The sequence below is a fragment of the Sinocyclocheilus rhinocerous genome, unplaced genomic scaffold (genome assembly GCF_001515625.1).
Source record: "Sinocyclocheilus rhinocerous isolate Xijiao unplaced genomic scaffold, SAMN03320098_v1.1 scaffold1129, whole genome shotgun sequence".
In the NCBI taxonomy this organism is placed as follows: domain Eukaryota; kingdom Metazoa; phylum Chordata; class Actinopteri; order Cypriniformes; family Cyprinidae; genus Sinocyclocheilus; species Sinocyclocheilus rhinocerous.
This window is the reverse complement of record NW_015634513.1, coordinates 148,948-163,807: the sequence shown is the minus strand read 5'-3', so window position 1 is coordinate 163,807 and position 14,860 is coordinate 148,948. Positions and strand designations below refer to the sequence as shown.

The window sequence follows — 14,860 nt, the reverse complement described above, 5'->3', positions numbered from 1 at the left end:
GAATGAATGGTAGAGTATAAAATAAATAAAAATACAAAATAAATACTAAATTATAATAATTTTTATAATATATTTTTTAATTAATATAGATTTCTTTATTAATAAAGACAGTCATAAAAGAAGAGGTATTAAAGTCATTGTATGTATGAACTGGATTTATAATGTATTTTTAAATAAATTATTAGATTCTGATTAGATTATGAGTATTGTCATTGACCCACGTGCTACACAAGAACACAGCAACATTATGCTTTGCTCTTCTATGCAAATACAGCAAAAATCTATCTGCATAATAATGTGCATGTCATTTGCATGCATTAGTGTAGTAGTCCAAAGGCTTTTGTGCAGTACACACACAGACAAAATGTTTAGTAGCTGAACATACCTGGTATAAAATATTGCTCTTTAGCTAAACAAAGAGAGATACACAGAGAACTGAGAGGAAAGCTGTGTGTATGTAGATCAATAAATGAATATGAATATTGATCAGAGAATCCTGCTCATTTATAACCCCACAGCGATCAATACTCAACTGACAGACAGTAAACTAATAAATATTTTTTATTTCTCTTTGTATTTTTATCAATATGGTACTAAACGATCAGTGCTGGGTAGTAATTGATTACATGTAATTTGAACTATGCAATCAGATTCCAAAAATGAAGTATTTGTAATTAGAGTATATTACATTATAAAATGCTCATAATCAGTTTACTTTCTTTATGGATTATTATTATTATTATTCATAATTTACTGGTTCTCCCTAATTCATCTTTTCCCTCTTTTAAACTTTCCTTTCTAAAAATGCTACTGTGTGTCATACCACTCAGCTTTGATTATATTCACAAAGACAGACAGAAACGAAAGAAAAAAATATTTCAAGGAATATATTTTCTTTCCCTTTGCTTTTTTATATCAATATGGCACGTTTAATGGTAAGTATAAAACAAGTTTGATTAAAAAAGTAATCTAAAACGTAGTCGGAATACATGATCTAAAACGAGTAACCTAGATTATGTTACTAACTACAGTTTTTATTATGTAATCTGGTATCATCAACGGACTACAATTTGTAAGTAATTTATCCTGCTCTGTAAACAATTATATTATTAGTGAGGTAGGTCAAAACTAATCTAAAAGTAATAAGAAAGTTACTTAGATTATATTATCCAAAATGTAAAATCTAATAGATAACATGACATTTTTCTTTAGGTCATTTGGAATTGTTAATTAGTAATAAGGTTTGAATAGTTCTCACTTTAGATTAGGTCAAGGAAAATGGGGAAATGTTATTAATTAAGTGCTTTAAACCAACCTTTATTGAACATTAATTGCATTCATATTCACTGTCCCTTAGAATGTTTACAAATACATAATAATACCCCCCCCCCACACACACACACACACATTTGCATTCTGATTTATAATCTGCTTAGATGGGAGAAGATAACTCATGCTGAGACCCTCAGAACTGTGTATATGTCGGTGTAAGTGAAAGCTGACTAAGATGTTTACACCCCTGATCGCACACACACACATACACACACACTCTCACTGATGCTAAAGTCCAACTTCCTGTCAGGAACAGACAGGAAGAGGTAGGGTCAAGACTTAGCATCTGTAAGCAAGTCTGGCAAATTACTCAAAATTACACATATACTGCACTACCAATTTTCATGGCTGTATGTACCTGAACAGCGGAACTTTTTGCTCTTGATCTGGCCGATGCGTTTGTTAGCAAGCCGGCGGGGACTGGTGCATCGAGCTCCGCTGGTCTCAATCGGGTTGTCTTGCAGGTAGTCAGCTAACCACTTCAAATGGCAGTCACACATAAAGGGATTCTGGGCCAAATGACTGATAAACATAAAATATTCAACAAAATTATGAATGACGGTCATAAATAAAGTGTTCAGTTTCTTGAAAAACCAAATATGTTTTACTCTCAACCTACTGACCAACCTAAAATATGACTGCATGCCATTGATCATACATGGGCCTAATATTCTATACCAAGACTCTTTAAAATTCCCTCAAATATGATGATACAAGGGACCTCCTTTCAAAAATATAAAGGCAGCTATGCATTTTCATGTTTGCATACATATTAATACTGTCTAAATGCAGTAATAAATAAGTAAACATGACATTATAAAGAGATGATACCCTTTGAGATGTCATTATACTAAAGTCAAAAGGGTTTATGGGGTTACAAATGTTACTTAGAGTAACTCACAGTGTTTGGATGGCTCGGAGAGAAGAGAAGGTTCCCTTTGCGATGGTTTGGAGTTTGTTGTCATAAAGTGACAGAAGATTCAGATTCTGCAGGTCTTGGAAAGAATCTACGCGCAAACAGTTGATCTTGTTCGCATTTAGCAACCTGTTGGGATAAACATTCGTATGTGACATTTTACACAAATCTCTCAGGCAAACAGGAAAATCTATACATGAGTTGTAAATTGAGAAAGTATAAATGCCATATGCAAATAGATTAACATTTCTAGACAAACATATGAGCGAGACTTAGAAAAAAAATCCCTGCGGTCTCATTTACAGTGCCTTATAGCAGAACAATGTTGTGAATAAACAGAGGCTTTATTTTACAAAGCAGCTTTCGTATAAACAGGATTTATATGTTCCGCATCTCCTGCAAAGCAATGAAACTGTGTGTGCGATGTGAGTTATTGCCACTAAACTTTTATATTTGTGAGCATACACAAATGTGTGTTTCACACGTTAGTTATTTCTGAATAATTCAAGAGTGAGAGGGAGTACAATCTTTCTATATTCACTTTCAACACGGTCTGAGCGCATGTGAGGTTGTAATGTTATGTAGTAGCTCCAAATGCTTATGGTCTTGTTAAAACCCTATAAATACTTGGATTAACAAGTATTTCCTAAACATACTCCTCACATTCACACACACATACAGCGGAAGTATGTGGTATGTGTGTGCATTTATGTCCAGTTGTGCTGTCTGTCATCAGGGAAATGTGTCATGCTTACGGTCCTATCTCCGCAAGGTGCACACACACACACACACACACACACACACACACACACACATACATTTGTCTTTTTCTATCATTATGTGAGCACCTATTGTTTTTACACTGAGCTAGGGATGCCAAAAGTACCTGTACCACAACTGCAGTACTTACTGGATATTAAAATAAAAAATGCTTGTCTTGGTAGGATATTTATGTAAACACTTTTGGTTAGATATAAGATTTGTCTCAAAATATCAGACTATAAATGCAGCCTAATGTACTTGTCTCTGTCAAGTGTGTCATCTAAATGACAATATTGACAATAAAAAGAGAAAAATGACTTATCTTTCCTTCTTTATTACTGACTGTTAAATTGAAGCAGTGCTGACTTGCTGAGAAATACTGGTAACGTTTCACAATATGGTGTTTAATAGCATATTCATTTTTTGCTGTGGTATTTAAGCTGATATTGAGAATTACTGGCATTGATGTCAACTACTAAAATGTTTTGAGCTAATGAAATTTCACCTCACACAAACCATTTGGCATTATTAGATTTTAATTGAGTCATTATTTAGTATGTTTATTAAACCATTTTCCAATGGCTGGTCCTCAGACTTGGCAAAACCTGACCCACCCACACACAGAGAGAAATAAACGCCCTTCCTTCATGGCATATTCAAGCATAAATTCATAGAATGTGCATTACTCACAGTAGCTGCAATGAGAATAGTCCATCAAAAAGGCCTTTGGGAAGTTCAGTGATTTTATTTCCATATAAAACCCTGAAAGGCAGAAACACAAGGGAACATTAAATAAAAGCAAAGATTAAAGATGTTCATTACCCACCCACACACACAACCATTCATCAGAAATGGTTCCTCAAACAGAGCACAAGATGCACCACCACAAATCATCCCAGTGCAACCAGTGACGAATCATATTTAAAAACAAATTAAATCATACAGACCCAGATTCATGAGGTAAAATCATCAAAAACATATGCGCAATAATCTTCTTATGATGAATATAACATCTCAATTACATCTCATATTCATTACTTTATCTTAATGGTCTGTAACCGTACGCAAACTGATGTTGTCGTAAAAATGGGTGATGAATACTGGCAAATTCAGGACTAATCTGAAAGAGCCACGGAGGGCTAAACATTTCTTGGCATTTTTATTTTAGAATGAATAATGGCATTGTGGCTTTGGCTATATGCTGATATCCTACATATGTGCAGCCCACACAGAAACTTTACAGAAAGCATCAACATTTGGAACGTCTGTCTTTCACGTTGTACTTTTGCATGTTTATACATTAAATATTTTGACTAATTAGATTATTCTTTAAGCTACTTCTCAGTTTGTAGTACACAATTCTGTTAACAGGCAGATTTCCCCCCAAAATCAGCATCTAAAAAAAAAAAAAATCGGTCTGTGCCTGCATTTGAAGTATTTCATTACCGTGATCTCATGTCAGGACTTGCATGTGTTGTGTTCGCTTATGTTTCACATTGGATCACTCTTCTGGCTTGAAATTGTATTTTTTCAGGAGGAGAGATTTTAAATGGCTGGCTGGTGTTCCTAAGAGGCTGGTCCGAAGGGAACGAGAGAGAGGGGGAGAACTGTTCCGCCCACTAAGTTCCGGCTCATTGGAACCCGGTCAGTAAAGTAAACCAAAAAAAATACAGAGACCAAGCAAGAAAGACATATACATCCCATCCCCCTAAAACACACAAATTTGCACACTGAAAATGCCAGGCCAAAGCAAATAGCTTAATGTATTTGAGCAAGAGCCTATATTAGTGTGTTTCATATTCTAAGGGTTTAGCCATATACAGTATAAATTTGTCATTTGTCTTGCAATTACCATGCTTACTTTTTCTTAAACAAGTCACATCATATGAATTCATACAAAACTGCCACCTTGTAAATTCTTAAATTTCCTCATGAGATCAGTACTATTCATTTCTTTATTTATACAACTTATTTAAAGATAGAACAATCACTGGAGGTGTCTTTAAAACTGTTCATCTATTGAAATGAAAATGTCCTGTATGTTTGAATGGTGGTTACGTTGACCCTCTACAGGGGTTTATCTTCTCTGTTCTCTAAAAGCTTGAATGAGTCAGATCATCAAAAATTGAGAGAATGATGGAAGCTTAATATAACTCTTACATTCTCTTCTCACGCACACACACAAATATGCATATATATATACTTACAGAGAATTCAAAGATCGGAGACCTTGAAAAGAGTCTGAAGCCAATTCAGTTATTTGATTATTACTCAAATCTCTAAAAAAAACAGACAAACAAGAAAATTAGAGAAAGATGAGGAGTAAGTGTGTTTGTGTGATTATGTATGTGTGTGTGCTCACATGGACACACACTCACATTCTCCGCAGCCGTTTGTAAGGTGAGAAGGCTCCTGGTGGAATAATCTTGATGGAGTTCTGCTCCAGTCGGCTGTGAACAGAGAGAATAAACCAGATCAACAAATGGAGGGAACGTGGAAGAGGGAATAATCCAGGTGAGGCTAACTGGAAAATGACGGGCACTGACAGCAGTATTGAGGAGTTATTGGAGAAGTATGATAGGAGATGGGCAATGACTGATTTGGAATGCTACATCTTGGACATTAATTCTGGGTTTAGAGTCTGTTTTTGTAATACATAAATTTAATACAATAAGAGGGGTACCAAGACAAAAGAGGGGGGAAATCAATGTGACAGGCACAAATGTAAGATTAGTGTCAATATCTCTGGGATGACTTTAATCACAGTGTAGCAGCTGCGTCTGTTTGCTGTAGTTCCAGTCTGAGGCAGTGCCCATGTCTGGATGAGTGTGTGCTTGAGTGAGTTGGTCAGACTAAGAACAAATCCAACATCTGTGTTCCATGAAAAATTTAATTATGAACACACTGAACTTTCAACATTGCCTTAAAAACGCACTCAGGTTTTTTTTTTTTGCATTAAAACATTTGTCGCTTAGGAAAAGAACAGTTATATTAGTATCAGTTATATTAGTAGCAAAACTGTTGTATTTTACATTAAGTCGGTCACATGATAAGGCTGCTATAGGATTTAGGGCTGTCAAAATGACTGAAAAACTAAATTCGAATTTTCTACTTAAATATCGCGTCGCATCTAGTGGGTTCAACTGGATAGGCTAACAAAAGCATTAAAATGCAATCAATGACACATACATCGTCATTGCATCTTGTGCGCCACTGATAAGGCTGCCTGACGGCTGACGCAGACCTTAAATTTGGATTTTTTTTTTTTAATTCGACGAATATTCGAAATTCGAAACATTTTTTGACAGCCCTAATAGGATTTAATATACATGGCGTGGGTCGCCTAATGGGACGTCTCACTTTATCTTAGTAACATCCCTCTTATCAGATACTTTTGCTTTAGTAATAATTAAATAATGAAGCCGGTTACCCACTCGGAATAAAATAAAATAATAAATAAATTATAATAATAAAGAGATTATCATGATTTTTTTCTCATTATTGTCACTACTGACATATTATAGTTCACAGTTGTGATGTTATTTCTTATAATTCTGACTTTGTATCTCACAAATGCGACTTTATTTGTTATTATGACTTTCTGTCTCACAATGTGATTATATCTCACAATTGCAAATGTTACTTTATTCCTTATTTTAAAAATGTTCTCACAATCACCTATTTTTATTTTATTTTATTTTATTTTATGTTATTTCAATAACAGGTTTCCATATACTGACTAACTACTGTATTTCTTCAGTTGCAAACCAAAACTGATGTTTTGAGTGTATATTTGAACAAATGCACATGCACACACATCGAAATAAAACCCTGAAAAGAAATTATTTTAACTGTAAAAAAAAAAAAAAAACTGTACACGTAAGCTAATTTAATTTTCACATTTTAACAAAAATGTGATAAAAGGGTGATGTTGTATTAGTGGAATAAAAGATAAATCAACATAAACTGTAATTTTCCTACCTGCCAAGTCAAGTAATAAGAATCATAAATATATTATTCATTCAGTATTCTAGCATTCAACATATAGCAATGCTTATTTTCTTGCTGTCTCTCTCTAGATATCTGTTCTTCTCTTTGACAGTAAATATGTCATAAATCAGATAAGCTCTCCAAAGTTGACAGAGCATGAAAATCGGGCTCCCGTATAGGTGGACGAACACACACATACACACACATTTCATTCAGCCGGAGCCAAATGAGATAATCTGACTCATCTGCCAAAGCCCTGCATGCGGCTTTCAGAGGAAGAAAAACGAAGGGATGACAGACAGAGAAAGAAGGGAAGAAAAAAGATAGAAAATGACCCTGGCTGTGAGAGGCACAACAGTTTAAAAAAGATGTGGTGTCTCAATCCAGGCCCCGTTGGCAGAGCGCTGGCCCACAGAAGAGATGCCATTGATAAAATAAATCCATTTCCACACTGCATTAAAGTGCATGACTTCAGCATGGCCTCCGTAGTTAAAATACTTGATACAGATACAACCCTGACTGTGTGTATGTGTGTTTGTGGAATGTGGAAGCTACATCTGTCAAAAAGGAGGCAGACATCAGACTGGTGCCAAACAAATCCACCATTACACTCAACCAAATACAAGACTGAAGAAGACATACTGTATAAACATAGTCTTGTTGGTGACAGCTCTATGTACATGAGTGTGTGTGTGTGTGTGTGTGTGTGTGTGTTTCTAACCTAACTATTCCTTTATGGATACTCTCAAATGGAAAATGATCCAGAAACAGATTAAAATATTTTCATTAAATAATCAAAGTTAATAAAAGTTATTAATATTAATAAAACAAAGAAAATAATATAATATAATATAATATAGGTACAATTTAATTAGTGTATTGTGATCATATATAGTACAATCTACGAGCAATAGAAGCATATGGGAATATGTGTGTGTGTGTGTTCACCTACTTATCCATATTTTAGGGACAAATTTGTACCCAGAAAAGAGCTAAATCAGACAAAATATCCCAAAATAAAATAATAATAATAATAATAATAATAATAATAATAATAATAATAATTGGATTTCTAAAAAAAACCTGTTAGAGTTACGTTTATAACTAGTTGTATTAAAAACAATAAAAGTCAATGTAATGTTCCCATTTAGATAGCTAAATAAATGTCTGGGTGTGTGTGATGTGTTGTGTGTCTGCTCCTCACTCACATTTCAGTGATGGTTTCTGGCAGGTTGGTGGGTATTTCCGTTAGTCCTTTCCCCCGGCAGTCCACTATGTTATTACTGCAGCTGCACAGCTCAGGACACTGCAGCACACTACAGGACGAGTGTGACTGGGGCCCTAAAACACACATACAGAGAGATGACAGGGATGCAGGGGGATGTGCTACACAAAGGAAGGTTGAGTTTGAAGGTTGAATTAAATTTAAAACAACAACAAAAAAAACTTTCTCAAGCAAAAAAGTTGTGGACTAAATATTGCAACTAAATGAAATTTGAAGTAAAAAAAAACTTTTTGCCCATGTTATTTCAGCACAGATAACTTGCCTTCACTGAAGTCTTGAAAGCATGAGAAAAGAAAGAGAACAGCCGAAAAATGGACAGAATATGAAAGCTTTGACAACACAAAACAGCAAATCCATGTATTTATTCTCCATATACTCACAGGCTCTTATCTCCTGTAAACAAACCATACAAATAAAACACACACAAACTTACCTGTACACATAAACTCTTTCCTCTGAACCTCAGCAATGTTGTGGCCTCTCAGAGAGGGCGGAGCCATACACTGTGTGTAGAGGCCAAGGCGGGGCCTCTGTCTCAGCCAATCAGAGAGCCAGGCCACATGGCAATCACATAGCAGACTATTTGAGTGCAGACGACTAGAGAGATGGAGAGTCAGAGAGAAAGAGTCATTTGAAGGTCCAGTGGCAGTCTAAGCTGGTATATTGACAAAAACCTGTGTCCGTGTGTGAGAGAGTATTATCAACTTTGCATCTGACAATTTCTTGTTCATTAATTACCGACATTTACTTGCAGACAACAAGCAAACACACACACACACACACACACACACACACACACACAATGATTTCTCTGTTGACTCTGGTGTTTCTGTGTGGTCAGCAGCTTTAGGAGTCCTTCCCTTAACAAGAATAATGTTAAAACTAAATATAAAGCATAATTTAGTTGTAACTGGCTTTGAAAATCTGAAGTAAGAAGCCAATGATCTTTTCCAACATGACATGACAGTAGAGCATGTGTTCAGAGAGATAGAGGACAGAGTTTATTTTGTGGAGTATTTTGTCATGGCAGAAATCATCACAGTGACTTATGACCAACTTCATGTTGAACAGAGCTAGAAAGCACTGAAATGGACTGCTCTTGTTTTATCTCTCTCCACAATTATTTCCTTCCCAATGGGCCTTGGAAAGGTTTTTGTATAGGTTGGGTCAAGAATGAGAACGACGAAAATCATTTTAGTCCACTGAAATGCAGAGGAACATTCAGTTCTTAAATAAACACTCTTGAGTTATTTTATCAACTTGCTGAAACAGAAACAGAAGGTCATCAATATATTGAACATATTAAAATACCTTTTTTATACTTAATTTTTTTCCTAATGTATTTTTTTATCAGAAATATAAGACACCTTGTCACTGAATTGCTACATGATTTTTAACATGTTTATTCAACTGGATAAAATACAATTTGGGTTATTTATTTATTTTTATACCCCTATTGAACTCCTACCTATGAGCATTTGTTTTTTTCCCATGGAAATAAATGGGTAACTATCGTAACAATTTTGTTTTAGTATTATTCATATACTATTATAACAACTATTAATATTTTGAACAATCTTTTACTTTAATATTTTCAGTTCCAGTTTTAGTAATTTTGTTATGTGCTTTTGTACGCTTTTAATCTAATATTTATATTTTATTTTATTTCAGCTTTATTTCAATTAGCAAAAATGATTTTTGATACCTTTAGTTTTAGTTACAACAAAACTGTATTGTAAGTATAAGTATAGGTTTCATGGTCTTAATGGTCCTTCCCATCTTGGCATTCACTGGCTTTCTTTCCATCATCTATTGCTGATGTTTAGCAAACAAGGACCAGAATACCGATATAGCAATTACCTACTTTAGCTCATCACGTAAATGGGATTAAATCATGATCACACACAAAGGACTCCAATCTACAAAATGTATGCTAATGAAACATACATATTAATGTGGTTATTACACCCTATTACCTCATAATCACACTTATTAAGGGCCAACATGATAAGTGCTGGATAACATGCCAACGGCAGTCTGAAGAACTGGTTTAATGCAATGTGTGTGTGTGTGTGTGTGTGTGTGTGTGTGTGTGTGATACTCACAATGTCCTAAGCTTGGGCATGTGGTTAAAACTGGCCACTGACAAACGAGAGATATTGTTGTTGTTCAGTGTGCTGTGAAACAAAGTCAGAGAAAGATAATCAGTTCATAGACCTTTTTAGAACAATAATGAGGAATATTTCACTAATGGAAAGTGAATGGTTACCACAGCTGCCCCTGGTACCCATATACTAGGGCTGTGCAAATAATCGAATGCGATTTTCTTATCAGTAAAGCCGGTTCTGTGATTAGTAGTAAATCTCCAGCACATGCTTTCAGATGGAGCAGCATTTACTACACAGAGTCGTAGTTCACTGACATGCTACACAAAATCGTGTTCAAAATAGCAGGCGTGCACGTGCTGGAGATTTACTACTAATCACAGAACCGGCTTTACTGATAAGATACGCATGAAAATCGCATTCGATTATTTGCACAGCCCTACCATATACTTTCATTGTATAAAAAAGATCATCTTAGACATTCTGCTAAATAACTCCTTTTGTGTTCTGTATGAAAACATTCTTTGGTATAGTTTGAGAGTGAGTAAATGATAACAGAATTTTGGGTGAATTATCCTTTGAATGTTTTCCTATTAAAATATTTCATACATAAACTTATAGAACTGTTTTTTTTTTCAGTATATCAATATGCCTTCATGCATGTATGTGGTTATGTGCAGGGAACCACTTTATAGATGCACATCTGATATTTAATACAGCTCATAAATTCTTTTTTGTCCATTTGTCACAAAGCATCAAAATAATCGTAGTAAAATAATCTGACACAATCCCATTTATCTGTCTTGATTCCATTCTCTCTAACAGGATTATTCCACTAATCCAACTTTTAAAAGCAGATATGCATTTTATACAATCATTCAACACTCAGCAGGCATGATCTGACAGCCAAACACAGCATGTCACCTACAGAGAAATCCATACCAATTTAACATGAATATACGGTTTTCTAATCTCAATTTCAATCTAAAAATCAAACAAAGTTTTTGGAACAGTCCCAAAACCTGTGTGGCCCAGCTTTGACCCAAGTCTAGTAAAACCAGGATATCTAAAAAGATCTCTGCAGTGGCTTTAATTCAACAGAATACAATCACACAAGTTCACACACATGCAGTGCACTTACAGTACTTCTAGGTCCCGCAGAGCTCTGAACGCTCCGTCTTCAATGCAGGAAATCTGATTATAGTCCAGCTGCCTGAGAGAGAAAAAACAGAGAGAAAATGTTTGAAGATGATGATGTCGGTTCTTCTGCTTGGTGTTCAATGAATATGGTAATAGAGTAATACACTCTCATAAACACTACTGATCCTTACTTAAAAATAACACATACATCCTTCGCTCTCCTGTCCTTCAATCTGTTTTTTTTCTCTCACTCATTTTGTTGTCAGTCTTTCTCCCCTCATCACTGTTCTTCACTTTCCAGCCTTTCTACTCACTCTGTCTGCTGTGCTCTCCTCCACTATTGTCTACCTGCACTGCCCACTCCTCCTATATATGTGTGTGTGTGTGTGTGTGTGTGTGTGTGTGTGTGATGGTCAGTTTGCCTGGGCGTCTCATTAAAGCACACAATCATTAATTCAAAGCTCTCTCTCTCTCTCTCTCTATTTCACACAAAGATACAGAAGACTCACAGGTTTTTGATCTCAGTAGCTCCTCTGAATGCTTTTCTGGGAATCCCCTGGATTTGATTTTCACTCAGGTCACTGGTAAATAAACAGAAAGAACATTAACAATCATAAGCAGTTATGAAGACAGATACTAATATGTAGATCTCTTTAAAGCATGTGTACACTGAATTGTTTTCCTTCGCTATTGTTGTGTACAATAAAAGCAAAGGCAGACTGAGACCTCAACCTTCAGACTTTTAAATAAACATTTTAGTTTACCCAAAAATGAAAATTCTGTCATCATTTACTTGTCATCCTCATGTCATTTCATAACTGTTTGATTTTCTGTCTTCTTTGCAACACAGAAGGAGAAATGTGTGAGTGAAGAAGATGTGAAGAATGTTCTGATCTCTTTTTGCATGCCATAACAATAAATGGGGAGCTTTCAATCATCAAAAATTACATTAAAGTATCACAAAAGTGGTTCATATGACTTGTGTGCAATAAGTCTTCCGAAGCAATATGAAATTTAAGTTGATAAATCAAACTGATTAAATCAATTCAATGGATCCATTCAGTGTTTCTCAGCCTTTTTGACTGTAAGACCCCCCTTTGTCAATATTCAACGGCCCCTTTGTATCTAAAATGTATCTCTGGTAATTCTGTTGTAATGCAAATAAATAATAAATAAAAATATGTAAATAAATATAAAATATAATGTCAGTTCAGTGTGCCGCCACAGTCTGGTTAATGAATGGGAAACACTGCAGTTGTATGTTATACAATTTTATATGAACTGTTTTTTAGTATTTTAATAAAGATTGTTAATATAACAATATAAATATAAGGGCCCCTGTAAAAGATGTGGGCTATTTTTAGGATACTTTTATGGTGCTTTTGTATTATTTTTTTAAACTCGAAGCTCCAATCTGTATAGAAAAGAGTGATGCGGAACTTTTTCAAAATGTCTTTTTTTGTGTTCCACATGAACGAAAGTCATGCAGCTTTAGAGTAACAGAGGGTGAGTAAATAATGACAAAATGTCTGTCTGACAGAAGAGGCAAAGACTGATTATTTCACCATATGACAAAATAAATGCTTTATGAATCCTGAAATTGGTCTCGAACCACAAAAATCAAGTCCCCCTGCAGCTTTAGATAAATGGTCAATATAAAAAATAAGACAGAGAAGACAGTGTACTAGAGAAAAATAAAGGGATGATATAATTAATCACTTCACCAGTGTGAAATCTACACATAACTAATAGCCTTGTGTTCAAATAAGACATACAAAGAACACAATCGCACATAGTATTCAACATTCATCGACATCTGCAGATACTGTCAGCAGGAAAAAAATAAACAACAGAAGAAAAAAAAGCAGGAAGGAAAACAAGAACAAAATGAAAACAGAATGAAATATCACCTTTTTCAAATATAACAGCTAAAAAGATGCAATCGCACCCACTATCACAATTATTGCTAAATATTGAAGTTTATTTACAAAAGCAACATTTATCAGCTGAATATAACAAAATATAAAACAGCTGAAAGAAGGGTTTCACTTTATTTTGATGGTCAGTAGAGTATTAGTAGACTGGTAGGGTTAGGGTTAGGGTTAGAATAAGTTGACATGTACTTGCAAAGTTACTTATAGTCAGTAGAATGTGTGTTGGGAGATCATCACAATAAAGAGTTGGCAGATATTAAGCAGACAGTCTACTAATTCTACTAATAGTTAGTTGACATGTAGGTGCAAAGTTACTTATTGTCAACAGAATGCTTAAAAGGGACCATCAAAATAAAGTATTACCGAAAGAAGAAACACAACCAATATGCACACACCAAACTTTAATGAACATAGTTATGATGAGACTAAACAAACATTTCTAACTGAAGCCCCAGGTTCTTTAGGCATCAGAGCAGACATTTAAACAGCCTGGGTAAGTCTTCAGCGCTCTTTAAAAATGTCATCCTGACATGACCTGAGCGTGAACTGAATGGGAATCGTCTTTAATCAGGTTCATCTGTGCCTGTACAGGACACCGACACCGATCTGTGCGCGCATTTATGAGATCAAACGTACTTCTGGATTACAGCACAAACATTCCAGCTGTCACCCATATGACAGTGAGACGAATTCAGGCACAGACAAACTATTTAAATCAAATCAAACAATTAAAAAAACCTGTTCCCAGTGCTACAGGGTGACTAACATTGAATGAAGCACCACACACACGCACAAAGACATGGTGGGAGGTGGGCTAGACAACTAGGGAGGCTCACACACACACACACGCACGCGCGCACACACACACACACACACACACACACACACACACACACAAACAAATACAACTTCTGTGGCAGCATAGAGTGGAACACCCAGGAAAGCATCAAGAGCAGAAAAAGAAAAAGAGAATAAAAGAGAGAAAAAGAGGGTTGAATGATGACCCCTGAGCACCTTTAAAGGAAGTGCTTCACTAGCTCTCTTTCTCTTTTCAATAAATGAACAAAAACTAACAGAAGCTTAATCCCTGCTTTCATCCCACTCTCTGTCCTTCACTTGCTGTCACTTTCACTCTTTCTTTTCTCCTGCTGTGGAGAAAAAAAAAACGCATATAAAACCATAAAACACTGAGAGAAGTTAAAATAATCTAATCTAATCAATGTGTCTCTTTCTCTCTGTTATCATACAGTGTGAATGAATATAATGAAGAGCTATGAAGAGCCCACCTGTATTAATTAACATCAATTAACTAACTTCTTTCAATGAATGTCATAATAGCCACGACCAAAATGCCAGATTTTTTTTTTTTCAGGGCTCACATGATCAGATTTTAAGT

At 35.2% G+C, this 14,860-nt stretch overlaps 1 protein-coding gene across 9 annotated transcripts in view; it reads right to left on the bottom strand.

The window, feature by feature from the left end:
* Positions 1-14,860, bottom strand: part of slit2 (slit homolog 2 (Drosophila)) — a 94,536-nt gene that overhangs the window by 27,011 nt on the left and 52,665 nt on the right. For 7 of the 9 annotated variants that reach the window (XM_016559853.1, XM_016559857.1, XM_016559858.1 and 4 more), the window contains 11 exons: positions 12,040-12,111; positions 11,532-11,603; positions 10,391-10,462; positions 8,719-8,882; positions 8,548-8,559; positions 8,209-8,341; positions 5,389-5,460; positions 5,218-5,289; positions 3,701-3,772; positions 2,234-2,377; positions 1,691-1,854 (listed from right to left, as the gene is read on the bottom strand). In XM_016559853.1, the coding sequence (XP_016415339.1) occupies positions 1,691-1,854; positions 2,234-2,377; positions 3,701-3,772; positions 5,218-5,289; positions 5,389-5,460; positions 8,209-8,341; positions 8,548-8,559; positions 8,719-8,882; positions 10,391-10,462; positions 11,532-11,603; positions 12,040-12,111 (1,049 nt within the window). The remainder of the gene's footprint in view (positions 1-1,690; positions 1,855-2,233; positions 2,378-3,700; positions 3,773-5,217; positions 5,290-5,388; positions 5,461-8,208; positions 8,342-8,547; positions 8,560-8,718; positions 8,883-10,390; positions 10,463-11,531; positions 11,604-12,039; positions 12,112-14,860) is intronic. The other 2 variants (XM_016559855.1, XM_016559861.1) reach the window with 1 other exon arrangement.